The sequence below is a fragment of the Lampetra fluviatilis genome, chromosome 38, assembly GCF_964198595.1.
Source record: "Lampetra fluviatilis chromosome 38, kcLamFluv1.1, whole genome shotgun sequence".
Lineage (NCBI taxonomy): Eukaryota > Metazoa > Chordata > Hyperoartia > Petromyzontiformes > Petromyzontidae > Lampetra > Lampetra fluviatilis.
In genome coordinates, this window is record NC_136312.1 from 3,191,163 (window position 1) to 3,204,372 (window position 13,210).

Below are 13,210 nucleotides of genomic sequence, written 5' to 3' on the forward strand. Positions count from 1 at the left end.
TAGGTAAAGAATTTAAATTTAAATTAATAAAAGTAAAATAAAATAATAAAAATCACGACTTTTCGGAGGCAACACAAGCTTCCGTCTTCAGGTGACTTTACCGAAAAAACCCAAGAATACAGCTTCATCAAGGCCTCTCACTCCGACTCCTCAAAATGAGGACACGGACTCTTTCCGTCAGCCCTCATAATTGTGAGCTGGAATGATGTGGCCTGCTACCAAAACAAATGAGGTCATTACCGTGCGTGTGTACGCGTGTGCACATATGGGTTGTATAACCCAGCGCTGATCAGTGCTATTAAGCTGTGGTGAAACATCACAAGACACACACCGTATATGGCATTGCCCACGGTACATTGTGTTCCTCTAATAAGCTCGCTTAGCGTGTGCACCGCTCCAGCGCTGTAATTTAAATGTGACATGCATCCCCACGTACGTGCAGACGCATACACACGCACACAAAGACAAAGATCCCCCGTGTAGCTCTCAGCAGGCTGCCGGGGCAAGTTGCTGTTAGTGCGTAGCAGCACCGATGAAGGCCGGCACGGCGCACGAGGCGGTGGTTGACCAACACCACACCCGGCCGCCTTTGTCTCCCTAGTGGCGATGTTTATACACCGCACTAGGTACCAATTTGAGGCTGAGTCGACCTAGGGGAGGCCCAGGACCGATTCATATATTTGGCCATGAGCGGGGATCGAACTTGTGTCACCGGGTTCGTGCGCAGCGCGCTAACTGCTACACTACCGCTCCCCACACACACATGTACCCTTACAACCGCAGAGGCAACTCATCCACAATCCTGAGACAGATATCTCCTTTGCATAGCCTCAATGGCCGGAGCCAAGTGCTGCTAGCGAGGAGCACCTATCAAGGCGGGCGTAGTGCTCGAGGGGATGGAGAGGCAAACACGTGACCCAGCCGGAGATGGCCCAGTAGCCCCAGTGTCGGAGCACGGCTCCGCCAAGCACCCGGGTTTGAACCTGGGCTCAGCCGCCTGTCATTAAACCGGCCGCTCAAGTGCAGTGAGTTGCTGCTCCCAGGCCCGTCACGAGTGACTACATCTTGTCAGAATGTGTCCTTGCCACTTGCTCACGGCTCCGAGAGCCAAAACTTTGGATTGGTCGCTGCACGCGCACAATCTTGGCAGGGCATCAAGGCCTCATTTGCATTCATCAGAAGCTTAAACGCGGTGGCATAATCTCAAAGTGCCGTGCGGAAAAGCACAAAAGCGCGAGCACACGAAACATCAAGAAAGCGGGACGAGAGGGAGGGGGAAACGGACATGAAAGACATCACGGGGTCGGAGTGAGGGACATCAGAGACGCAAGGGGAAGCGATGACCTGGACTCAAACCCCGGGGGGGCGGGGGGCTGGGGGGGGGGTCACCTCCACCAGGGACCAGCGGAGAGGAGCGTCAGGGCCGGCGACACGACGGAGCGGGGACTTGCAGGGCCCCGGCCGTGGGCTCACGGGCCCATTCTGAGATGCCCTCGGCAGTGGTCCTGTGGCGTCGCCTGCCTCGGCCGTTCTCCGGCCACGGGGTCACGTGCGCTGCTCGCTGCGGGGTTTTCTCGCGGAAAGTTCTTCGTCGCCCGACCGATGGCGCCCATAGCACAATCGGAGAATCAGAATTTTCGGAGGGCATCAACATGTATCTTTTAATATAAACGTAAATCTATATTTAAACACGACATACTTAAGCCACTGTAGAAATCTTCTTGGTTCTTTCGGTAAAGTCACGTAGAATGGAAATAATAAAATAATAAAAATAAAACATGATAAAATAATTCTCACGACGTTTCGGCCACAACGCAGGCAGCCGTCCTCAGGTGGAGAACAGGTCTGTCGAGGAGACAGAGTCTTTAAATCGCAACCACTGTAAAAAGTCATCAAAGTAACTGTAATCTGATTACACACCGCGAGTGGCTCGCAATCCCAAGGTTATCAGTTCAATTCCCGGTTCATGTCTCAGTTGGGGATTTGAACCACGTCACGGGGGAGTCAGCGGTCGTTGCATTACTACGTTGAGACTCAGCCCCACCATAGGAATGTGGAATTTACACCGCTGTCTCTCTGCAGGGCTGTACACGGAGAAGATGAGCACGGTCGAAAATATTTTCGAAAAAAAAACACGGACATGTGGTTTCTTATTCGTGAAATAATTTGTCGAATCGTGAAGGCATTCTTCGTCCCGGACGGGCGCCGTGCGTCGTTCCGCTAACGGGCGGCACACGGCTCGAACGCTTCACCGCTTGTCAGATTTGTCCGGGCCGGCGCTAGCGGGGTGCTGGGTCAAACCAAAGCGTCTGCCAATCCGCGTGCGTCTCTGCCGTCCGCAGCCGGAGAACCTGCTGTACGACAGCCCCGATCCCGACTCCAAGATCATGATCAGCGACTTCGGCCTCTCCAAGATCCAGATCGGCGGTGACGTCATGTCCACGGCGTGCGGCACGCCGGGATACGTGGGTAAGCGGCGAGACGCCCCGGTCGTACGCCTCCGGCGCGACATGCGGTCGCGCGGCACCGTGGCCACGACGTCCACTCGCTTGGGGGTTGGGAGTCTCGCTCGGGAAACTCGGCTCTGCCCGGCGAGATCGTGACGGCTTGTGCCAGCCAGGCCTCGGCGCTTTCATTTGTGCCTCTGTCTGCTCCTAAACCCTGCGCCGCTGAAAGTAACGCAAGTTGCGGAGAATAGTCACGACAGGTGCTTTATGCAACTGGGCATGCGACCAGAGCTCAGCATAGTCCAGACCTAGAACTCATCACTCAGCCGAGTGGTTAGAGATGTATTGGTTGTGAGTTCAAATGCCGAACGGAGATCGACTCCGACCATCAACCTTCCGGGGTTGATAAAATAATCACCCCTTTGTGGTACGTTGACAGTGCTCGTTTGTGTGGATGAAACCATCCCCGGTCATGGGAATGTGGAATTTCCACTCTTGGCTCAGGGCCGCTTGACTCGGCTACATTGTTGTTGTGTTTGGGATTGGGCTGTGCACGTGGCGATACTCATGACGGGTCTCCGGCGCTGACGCTGGGACCACTCGGGGCTGTGGGAGTCTCCGCGTGCATGGCTCTGTGTGGTCAAGGACCCAGGCTCGTTGTGAGTGGCGAAGCGAGTGCGTGGGGGGGGGGTTCAATAAATCCAAGTTGGCGATGCGCCCGAGCCATTAATCTCCCCACGGTCGGCGGTGTTTTGTGTCGCTCAATTCAAAGCAAGGCCGCTGATTAAATTTCATCGCGTTTTTGGAGGCAGGCTCGGTCGAGGTGGCTGCAAAGGTCGGCTACCAAATGTTGAACGCGTTGAGGATGTAGTCTCGGTTATTTTGAGCTCTTGTGCTATTTGAGTGGAATAAATTTAAGGTCGATGTAGTTTCTGAAATGCAGTCCAGCTAATGATGATTGCAACATCAACAAAATCTTTCGCGTGAAACGAGTGCCGTGTTACGTGCGGCCACGCACCGCCCTCGACGTTAAACAGAGGTGCAGACGCTGGAGGAACGGTCGCCGTGGCGACGACTCGCCCTGTACCGAGCGGGATGGAGCGCCCCCTAATGGGGGGCGAGGGAGGCCATCGCAGAGACTCGAGGAGCCTCTCTCCGGCGTCGTCTTGCGGGGGGCTCTGCTTACTGAGGGCTCCCCCCAGGAGATCGCTTCTTGAGCTCGTGACTCGAACCCAGCGGTCACACAGCTGGGATATAACAAGCGGTCAAAACCAACCGTTGTTCAGCTTTTCGTCTGAATTGACCAGGAGCTGAACCATCAACCGCATCAGATCATCACCACCAGGCCGATGTGCACATCTCCTGGGAATGGCCCAGGTCCTGGCCCAGAGAGAGAAGTGGGGTCCAAATCTCCACGGTCATGAATGCGGTCGTGCAATTGTGGCCATTCGACCCAAGTTATGGATCACATAGTAAACCCATAGACACACATAGAGACTAATAGAGATATAGAGAATCAGAGAAATATATTGAGACTCACAGATATATAATAAACACAGGCCACGGCATTGCGATTTTGGCCATGCAACCCAAACTCTGGGACGCGTAATAAACCACTGGTCTGCGCTCCTTCATCAGAGGAGCAGAAACAGCAAAACGACACGAACTCTTTTCGATTTAAAGCTTTCGTGACTGCAGGGATTCATCTTCTTGGTTCTTTCGGTAAATTCACGTAGAAGGGAAGTAATAAAATAATAAAAATAAAACATGATAAAATAATTCTCACGACGTTTCGGCCACAACGCAAGCAGCCGTCCTCAGGTGAAGACCAGGTCTGTCGGGGAGACAGCGTCTGAATGTCTCCCCGACAGACCTGGTCTTCACCTGAGGACGGCTGCTTGCGTTGTGGCCGAAACGTCGTGAGAATTATTTTATCATGTTTTATTTTTATTATTTTATTACTTCCCTTCTACGTGAATTTACCGAAAGAACCAAGAAGATGAATCCCTGCAGTCACGAAAGCTTTAAATCGAAAAGAGTTCGTGTCGTTTTGCTGTTTCTGCTCCTCTGATGAAGGAGCGCAGACCAGTGGTTTATTACGCGTCCCAGAGTTTGGGTTGCATGGCCAAAATCGCAATGCCGTGGCCTGTGTTTATTATATATATGTGAGTCTCAATTATAATTTTTTTACTTTCCTTCTACGTGACTTTACCGAAAGAACCAAGAAGACACGAACTCTCTCTCTTGAAGCCCTCTCTCATCGTGGTCAGCAGCAGACCTCGACATTGGCATCGAGCTCCTGGACACGTGGTCGCTGCTGCTGTCACCGTGCACAAGGCTAGCAGAGGAGGAGCTGAACCTGTCCCCTCGGTCCATCGCCGCCCCCCCCCCCGCCGCCAGCCCCCCGCGCTGCGATCACGTGGACTGGCGGCGATGTCTCGAACGCACGGCTCGGCTGGGAGAGAACCCGCGCCATTAGGAATCGTGAGTTGACATTCAGGGTTTTAATGAACGCAAATCAAACCCCTAGGAATAATTAAATTAAACGTGAGTGCTCATGCCGTGCACGTGAGAAAAAAAATAGGCCAACACCACGTGTGGCCACGGCTTTGCCGCGGGCTCCTTCGTGAATAGGAGGAGAGGGTGAAGGTGTTAGCAGCGTCTCTCAACGGCTGTACGCTCGCGCGAGCATACTGGCGCGCCAGGGCTGAAGCCTCACAAGCAAGTAGGGTCTGGGTTTCATTTCTGACTCGGGCGCTTTTCTGCGTGGAGTTTGCATGATCTCGTCTCCTGTTCTACATTGGTTTCCTCCGTGTGCTCCGGGTTTCTCCCATAGCTAAACACACACACGCACACGCAATGTAACTGGTATTGGCCAATCATCCCAAATTGACATGCCAATTACTTATTTGTGAATACACAGCAACAGCAACATCGCCGCCTACTGTGTAACCTTGGCAGGACCCTCCTGGGAGCAGGATTGAGACTCAGCGAGGCTGTGCTGGGTATCATTGTACACGATCATTGTACACAAGTAACGTGACTGGCTGCACTCTGACGTACGGTTGGAGTGAATATAGGTGAGCTTTGCGCGAGACTGCAGTTCGTGTAGCTGTGACAATTCCACTCCCCGCAGGTGATTCTGAGATTCATGGCCGAGATTCGATTCTTCGTGGTCCCGGCCGTAACGTCTCCCTCCTTCGTTGCCTTATCCCAATGTGACGCGCGTGACACCTGTGACGACGCATGTAACACGTGTGACGAATCAGGATAACGTGTACGACTCCTGTGGCGTGAGTCGTGCACGCGCGACGCGAGCTCTGACCGGCCGCCGCCGTGAGCGGTGCGACGCGTGTTTGTGTTTTAGATTTGAAGCTTTCGTGACTGCAAGGATTCATATTCTTAGGTTTTTTCGGTAAAGTCACGTAGGTAAAAAAAATTAAAATTAATAAAAGTAAAATAAAATAAAAATAAAATAAAAATCACGACGTTTCGGAGGCAACACAAGCTTCCGTCCACCTGAAGACGGAAGCTTGTGTTGCCTCCGAAACGTCGTGATTTTAATTTTATTTTACTTTTATTAATTTTTTTACCTACGTGACTTTACCGAAAAAAACCTAAGAATATGTGTTTGTGAAAACCCCGGCTCTGGGAGCCGCCGCACCGACCGTGGCCGTGGATTCCATCGGGGCCGTGGCCCTCGTCGTTAAAGCCCCGGCAAATATGTGCGGTCTCTACCGCAGATGCTCGGCGCCGTGCTCGAGACTTCTATTCTGGCGTTGTTCTTGGCGTAGTTCTGGCACGTGGCGACCATCTGAGAATGAGGAACAGGTTTACGAAAAAGAAATAACACAAAAAGCGGCTCAATAAAAATATTTTTACGGCACGGAGAAAGGAAAGGAAAAGCTCCGCATCTCAGACGAGGGCAGTTACTCTGCAGAGGGGATGGAGGTGACCGCGGGAGGTGGTTTTTACGGCCGCCTCGGATTGCGGAGGATGGGAAGGGCTGGGGGTGCATGCTGTCGACGCGGTGCTCATTGTTAGCAGAAGCTGCTGGGTAGGTGGGGGGGGGTGCCGTCAGTGCAGGTGATGTCAGCCTCACTGGAGCGCTGCGATTCTGCGGAATTGGTGCAATTCCGAAGGTGTACGTGAGGGTGACGATCGGCTCGTGAAGACATCAAATACTCAGTCCGGCGAGCATCGCTCACGCGTCACTTCCATGACCGCTGCTGAACAAGGGGTCCCCCCAGGAGATCGCTCCTTGGGCTCGTGACTCGGCCCCAGCGCTCACACAGCTGGGAGAGAATAAGTGGTCAAAACCAAACGTTGTTCAGCCTTTCCGTCTGGATTTTCTCACTAGGAGCTGAGCCATCAACCGCAGCGGATCATCACCCACCAGGCCGATGAGCACATCTCCTGGGAATGGCCCCGGTCCGGGCCTCAAGCCCAAATCTCCCTCTCCGCGGTCCAGCAGGCCCCCCACGCGCTGCACCCCCTACGGCCCACCCCACCTTCCCCAGGGAAACTTTTTAAAAAAAAAGTAGGTTATTTTAAACAATGTTTAACGGAGCCGATGGCCTATTTTTGTTATTGTTTCCACCGCGTGTTTTTAACACAAACACGGCCGGCAAGCTGAGCTCGGCGAGTGACGTCTTGCTTCTGTGCTGACCCCGTGACCTTGCAACGGGTTCTGGGGTCATCCCAGCTCTTGACCCCCTGTAGCATGGGTCAAGAATGGACCCGTGGGACCGGTTTGGCCTGGCACGGCCATCGTGTGCTCCTGGGTACGTCGGCCTAGCCCCGTACCAGCCCCGGGCTGGGCTGGGTCGGGTCCCACCGGCCATGCAAATCGAGCTCCATGCTGCTTTTAGGGATTAAGAATCGTTTTTACACAAGGTGCATTCGATAAGCGACTGGTAAGTTGCGACTGGTGGCAACAGCGGTACAAAGGAGGCAAAGCAAGTTGTACACTGGATGAGCGAGTCCACTGGACAACCAGCAGTTGACTTCCCTCAAAGTGGTACTCGGTTTGATGACCCCGGAAAGGATGATGGGAAAAGTCGATTCCCGACTGGGAATTGAACTTGGCACCTCGTGGTTGTGAGCTGCGTACTCTGTGTGTATGTGTCAATGTCATCACAGTCACATCTGTTGCACGAGTAAAGTAACGTCACGTCATGTCCACCGGTATCAGACCGCATCTGTGCCTCATTTATCAAATTCACAATCGCGAACGGAGTTGATTTTTCAATTTGAATCGCCGATTTGTGCACACATGTGCAACTGTTTTGGTAAATTAACCTCGGCAAACCACAGCAATGTTTCTCCCGCTCTCCTTCTTGATATACACATATTGATCGATCGCATGCCTTTGCTTGTGCGTTTGTGCGAATTAAAATTGATCGATGATTCGAACGACGCCCGCCAGTCCGAGGCCAAGCGGGGAGCGGTGTTCGTGCCACGGTGTTGCGTGAAGCGCTGTTGGTATCAGCCGTCTTCTGTTTAACGTTGGCGACAACAGCGGGGAACTAAAGTTTCCCGTGGCCCTCCAACTCGGTACAACTTCGTTGAAACCCGGCCTGACGAGCGGTCTCGGGCTGCGTGGGGGTCCCGCGGTCGTCACGGCAACGAGTAAATCAACACGGCCGATTTTGTTATGCCTATGATAGCATGGATTTGTTTCACGAGACAATTGTACTAATCTGTATTTATGAAGGAAATCGACTCGGCCAAGTAAATTTTCCCATTTATTTTTTAACGTGAACCAGAATGACTTCTAAACTTGCGTGGTTGTTTTGATTCACAAGCTCGCCGGGCCAGGCTGCCCAGGCAAGAGTGGAGGCTGGGCCTACCTAGACGATGTTTAGAGTCATTTCATTTGTCCCATTAATTGCAGTTGGCGTAGTCTGTCACTTCCCTACACGAGCTGTGGTAGCAACTGGACCTTGCGCCATCGCTGTTGGATCATTGTTATTGTGTTTAATCTATTTTGGCCTCCATTTTAATTCCTATTTCTATATATTTTAAAGAGGAGCAGTGAAACGCCTCGTGGTAAAAAAAAAAATTGCGCGTCAATTTAATGTACATTTCCTGGGCTAGAGTTTTCCAGCAGTATTTCCTTAAAGCAGACAGCCCTGGATCTTGAGGTTTCTGTGGTTGGGTACGGAACCGTCCCCACAATTATCATATCATATTATCATATTTTTTACTGGCAAATGAGGTAACAATAGTGTAAATGCTTTACCCCGAGCTCTCATACTCTGATGGTGCATTGTCTTTGAGTTGTGTGCCTTTTGGCGTCATCTGGTCCAACCCATGTGAGACTAGGCTCTAAGGAAAGCTGTCTCGGGCGTGGACCAATCAACTTCAAGGACAGTGCATACATTATCAGAGTTGTGTTTTTTGTTTGCGTTATGACTTCAGGTATTGTGGTCTATGCAAACATGACTCCTCGTAAAAAAAGGTGTCAGTTTTGTTGCCAGATAAGAGGGTAAACAAACAATGATCGTCCCCACGGTGTTTGTACGCAGCTCTCACGTACCACCCCGGACAGCCCAGTAGCGGCATGCTGCCGATGAGACCCAGACAAAGTCGGAAGCAGTCGAGCATTTTCTGCTCAAACCAAAAGCTGTCGCTGGCTTTTGCCAGGACGGCTCCGAGGCTGTGGACCGAAATTTCTGCATTTTGTGGTGAAAAACACTCTTGCTGTTATTTTATACATTTCCAGTAGTAAAAAATGCAATGATAGTGAAACAAATAAATTGCGCTGTGCACACCGAAGCAACCTCCGTGGAGTCAGCGTTGAACATGGACCAGGTGACCGCCACGTGGCAAAGCAGTATTTACAAAGCGAGAAGCGGCGCTCCATCGCTGGGGAGCTATCGGGCCGGGGGGCCGTTTGCCAACGCTACGAGGGGCCCCGGCGGATCGGCGGGATGGGGGGTGGGGGGTGGGGGGTTGCGTCAAAGTGTTCCCGCAGCTCGGGACTCGATGATGACCTCCCGACGGTGAAACGTCCCGCACATCTCGATGTAAAGCTTTCGTGACCGCAGGGATTCATCTTCTTGGTTCTTTCGGTAAAGTCACGTAGAATGGAATAATAAAATAATAAAAATACAACATAATAAAATTATTCTCACGACGTTTCGGCCACAACGCAAGCAGCCGTCCTCAGGTGAAGAACAGGTCTGTCTACGTGACTTTGGGTGAAGAACAGGTCTGTCGAGAAGACAGTCTCTCGACAGACCTGTTCTTCACCTGAGGACGGCTGCTTGCGTTGTGGCCGAAACGTCGTGAGAATCATTTTATTATGTTTTATTTTTATTATTTTATTATTTCCATTCTACGTGACTTTACCGAAAGAACCAAGAAGATGAGTCCCGCATATCATTTATTACTTGCAAGATATATTACTTTTCCGAATATTTCCACGTGGCCAGATATATGTGTGTGTGTGTGTTCCTCGCAAGGGAAAATGGGGCCCACACATGGCCTTTACGAGTACGGGGAGCCACGCATTCGTAGCCGCGAGCCGCGAGTGTTCCAAAAAAGCACTCCGGGCGTGGATACATAATGGCTTGCGCTGCGCCGCCACTAATGCGCTTGACAGCCCAGTCGGAGCATTCTCTCCATGCCTGTGTGGATTTTGCTGCGAAGTGGAAACATATGGGGGGCCCTCGGTTTTTGTTCCCTCCCATCCTGGCACAGCAGCCCCGGGTTGTCTCCCGGTCTACGCGAGATGACGCCACGTGTGCGCCGTCCACAGAGGCCTGCCACCTCTTGCCTGCCACTATGACTTTGGGCTTTCTTGGCCTTGACCTCCGGCTTGCCGCCGTCCACTTGGAGAAAAGCCAGCGTGGGTTTTGTTTCTTTTCGGGGAGAGAGGGAGTTCACGGTTTAAGCCGCGGTTTAGCCGCGGTAAATTTTCTGCTGAAAGGTTTTGGCACAAGAATGTTTTTTCGGCATTAAGCCCAGCATTTCCAAGGGTCGAGCTCTGATTTATAAAACACATTAAATTATATTATCGTGTTCAGCTCGGGGCTTTTTCTAGGTTGACTTTGGCCTAACTTTTATGAATAATACTGACGACACAGTCGCAGTGCTTGTCCCCCGTTTAAAACGAGCACGGGGCAACGGTTCTCTCCAGTGGGCAGTGAAATGTCAGCGCTGGTAATTCCACATTACTATGGTGGGTGCCGGCCTCTATACATTTGTTTTCCCCACTTAATTCAGTTAATTCCAGCTGTGAGGGATTAAATGTTAAATTTGGTTTGCCATACATTAAAGAGGTACCTGCCACCTATTGCCGTAATAATTCAAATTTTTTCACCTGGGGAAAACCTCGCAAGCGTCCGCTTCAGGTGCGTCCTGTGCTGGGAAGTTTGGCCAACTCCATGATGGAGGGAGGGTTCGTCGCGTGGCAGGAAACCGGAGAACCCGGAGAAAGCCGCGTGCGCGAGTGTGACGCTCAACACCCCCACACTGCCACATCTTCGCCGTCTCACAGCCCCTTGCCGACAACACGTGGCAAGCCCTGGTGGTCACCCGTTCCACCAGGCTCCAAGCCGGATGAGCCTCTATAGAGCCGATGAGATGGGATGCATTGAGGATGATTTGGTTAAACTTGTACGAGCAATCGCATAAGCTGCAGTGGTTGGCTGTTAGGAACAGGTCCTCTGAGCCAAGTGAGCAAATCGAGCATGAGCCTAAAGTTTTTAACCTTGGCTATTGAACAGACACTATTAAATTCATGGCACATGGGGAGCTATTTATCTTCTCGTGAGTGATCGGGTGCTTGAACCTTAGCCCACAAAGGTGCAGGCTCAGCTGACTTGCCACGGAAGATAGTCCCCTGCCTCCGAGACTCACGGCCACCTTTGCAAATCCGCGTTGGGTAATCATTTCCGTTCGGTGTCGTATTCCGTTCTGCTTTTCGAATAACGGTGTAGTTGTGACGAAGCCTCCACTCCTTTCCCAGCCGCGGCAGCTGCGCGCTCACTTACCTCCCTCCCGTGGGACCTTTGCCGCACGCGACGGAGGACCGTGAAGTTCGCGAGACTCTCCACCGGGGACGCGCCAGTCCCGAACGGCACGGCACCTCGGTTCGACTCCCCCCATCCACGTTGCGCTCGCCGCCTGCGAACGCACGCGGCAGGATCGGCAGAGACCGTGGCCTGGCACTGAGCGAGTGGAGCTATGGCGCGGCGTAGATGTTCGGTTTCGCTTCATGTTGTCGTAGGTATTACCACGCTTCCTAGCTGTGCTTTGGCACGAAAGTCTGTATAGGTGTCTCAAATCGCCTCGTGGGGAAGGCTGCGAGTTGAAATCCTGGCAAAGCGTTATCTCTGTCAAGGATGGTAATCCGTGGTTGTCAATCATTCTTCACGGAGCGAGAAGGGTTCGTCCTCTAGCGTCGGGTGAGAGGGGCTGTCGAAGCAACTCTGGCAGTAGTTCTGTAGCGTCTTCTTCATGAGCCGTGACCCAGCGTTCAGCTCTGCTGCCCACAGCGCGTTATTGTGAAGGGCTCCTCCTCACCACGATGCTCACCATAATCCCATGCAGTGACACTGATAGCACAACTGGGACCACATTTGGTGCTAAAATATTTTGTTCTGAACAAGCTATAGACGATTTCGATTTAAAGCTTTCGTGACTGCAGGGATTCATCTTCTTGGTTCTTTCGGTAAAGTCACGTAGAAGGGAAGTAATGAAATAATAAAAATAAAACATAATAAAATGAAATAATTCTCACCGAAAGAACCAAGAAGATGAAGCTATAGACGTCCATGTGGCCAGTAGCCTGGACCCAAACATTCACGCTGCTACGCGGCCTCGTTCGGCCACACGCAGAAAGGAAGGAGACGAAATTCTGGTGCTTGCCAGTCCTCCCGATCTGGGCCACACCGCTACGAGCACACCACGTAATTTCGTTTTCAAGTTTGGCGAGTATGTAGTGGGGCTGGTGCTAGTGGTGCTGGTGCGGAGGCTGATAGATGTTGGTGGTGCTGGTCGGGGTGATGGTGCTGGGTGAGGGCGGTTGCTGATGATGGCCTAAGTGGGGTGGGTTGAGTCGTTAGCGTTTGACGAATTGTTTTTAATGTGCAATAGAAATTGGTATGCGGATTGTCTCAGTGAAGAGAATTGCGTTTTCCCAATGCGTGAAAACCCCATTCAGGGGGCCTAACACTCAGCCCAATGTGATTGATTAAACCTGTTGTAAAGAATAATACCCCGCGAATGTGAATAAGGCTTTTGAAACACGGAAGCCTCGCATGGGTAATTGTTTCCTGAAATTCCTGCATGTGTGAATGGGGCAGTGTGGAATGCTAATCACTGTTTTTTAACATTTTTGTGATGCCACATGTTCAGAGACACGCGTGAGTCATCAAACCACAACCACTCGGCGTCTGCCACACGCGTCGCGCATGAGACACGCGTGCCCAGACCAGGAACCACTCTCCATCTGCATGCGTTTGTCTGTAAATTCATCAACTTCACTCCACTGAGTCCCCCATCCTTGCTGAGGACTTTGTCTAACGGAAACTTGACTGTTTCATCTCAATCACCACACTGCACAATACAAAAATACCCTCTCACTCACCCAGTCGTCCACACAAGACAAAGATCCCCCGTATAGCCTTAACAGACTGTAGGGGCAAGTGCTGTTAGCGAGCACCTATGAAGGCCGGAACGGTAAACGAGGGGGTGGGTGGCCAGCACCACGCCCGACCGCCTTTGTCTCCCCAGTGGCGATGTTTACACAC

General features: G+C 51.9%; 1 protein-coding gene across 2 annotated transcripts in view; it reads left to right on the plus strand.

Annotated features, from left to right (window-relative positions):
- LOC144945556 (calcium/calmodulin-dependent protein kinase type 1-like) overlaps positions 1-13,210 on the plus strand; it is a 94,739-nt gene that overhangs the window by 59,151 nt on the left and 22,378 nt on the right. For both annotated transcript variants that reach the window (XM_078874038.1, XM_078874036.1), the window contains one exon: positions 2,343-2,469. In XM_078874038.1, coding sequence (XP_078730164.1) covers positions 2,343-2,469 — 127 coding nt within the window. The remainder of the gene's footprint in view (positions 1-2,342; positions 2,470-13,210) is intronic.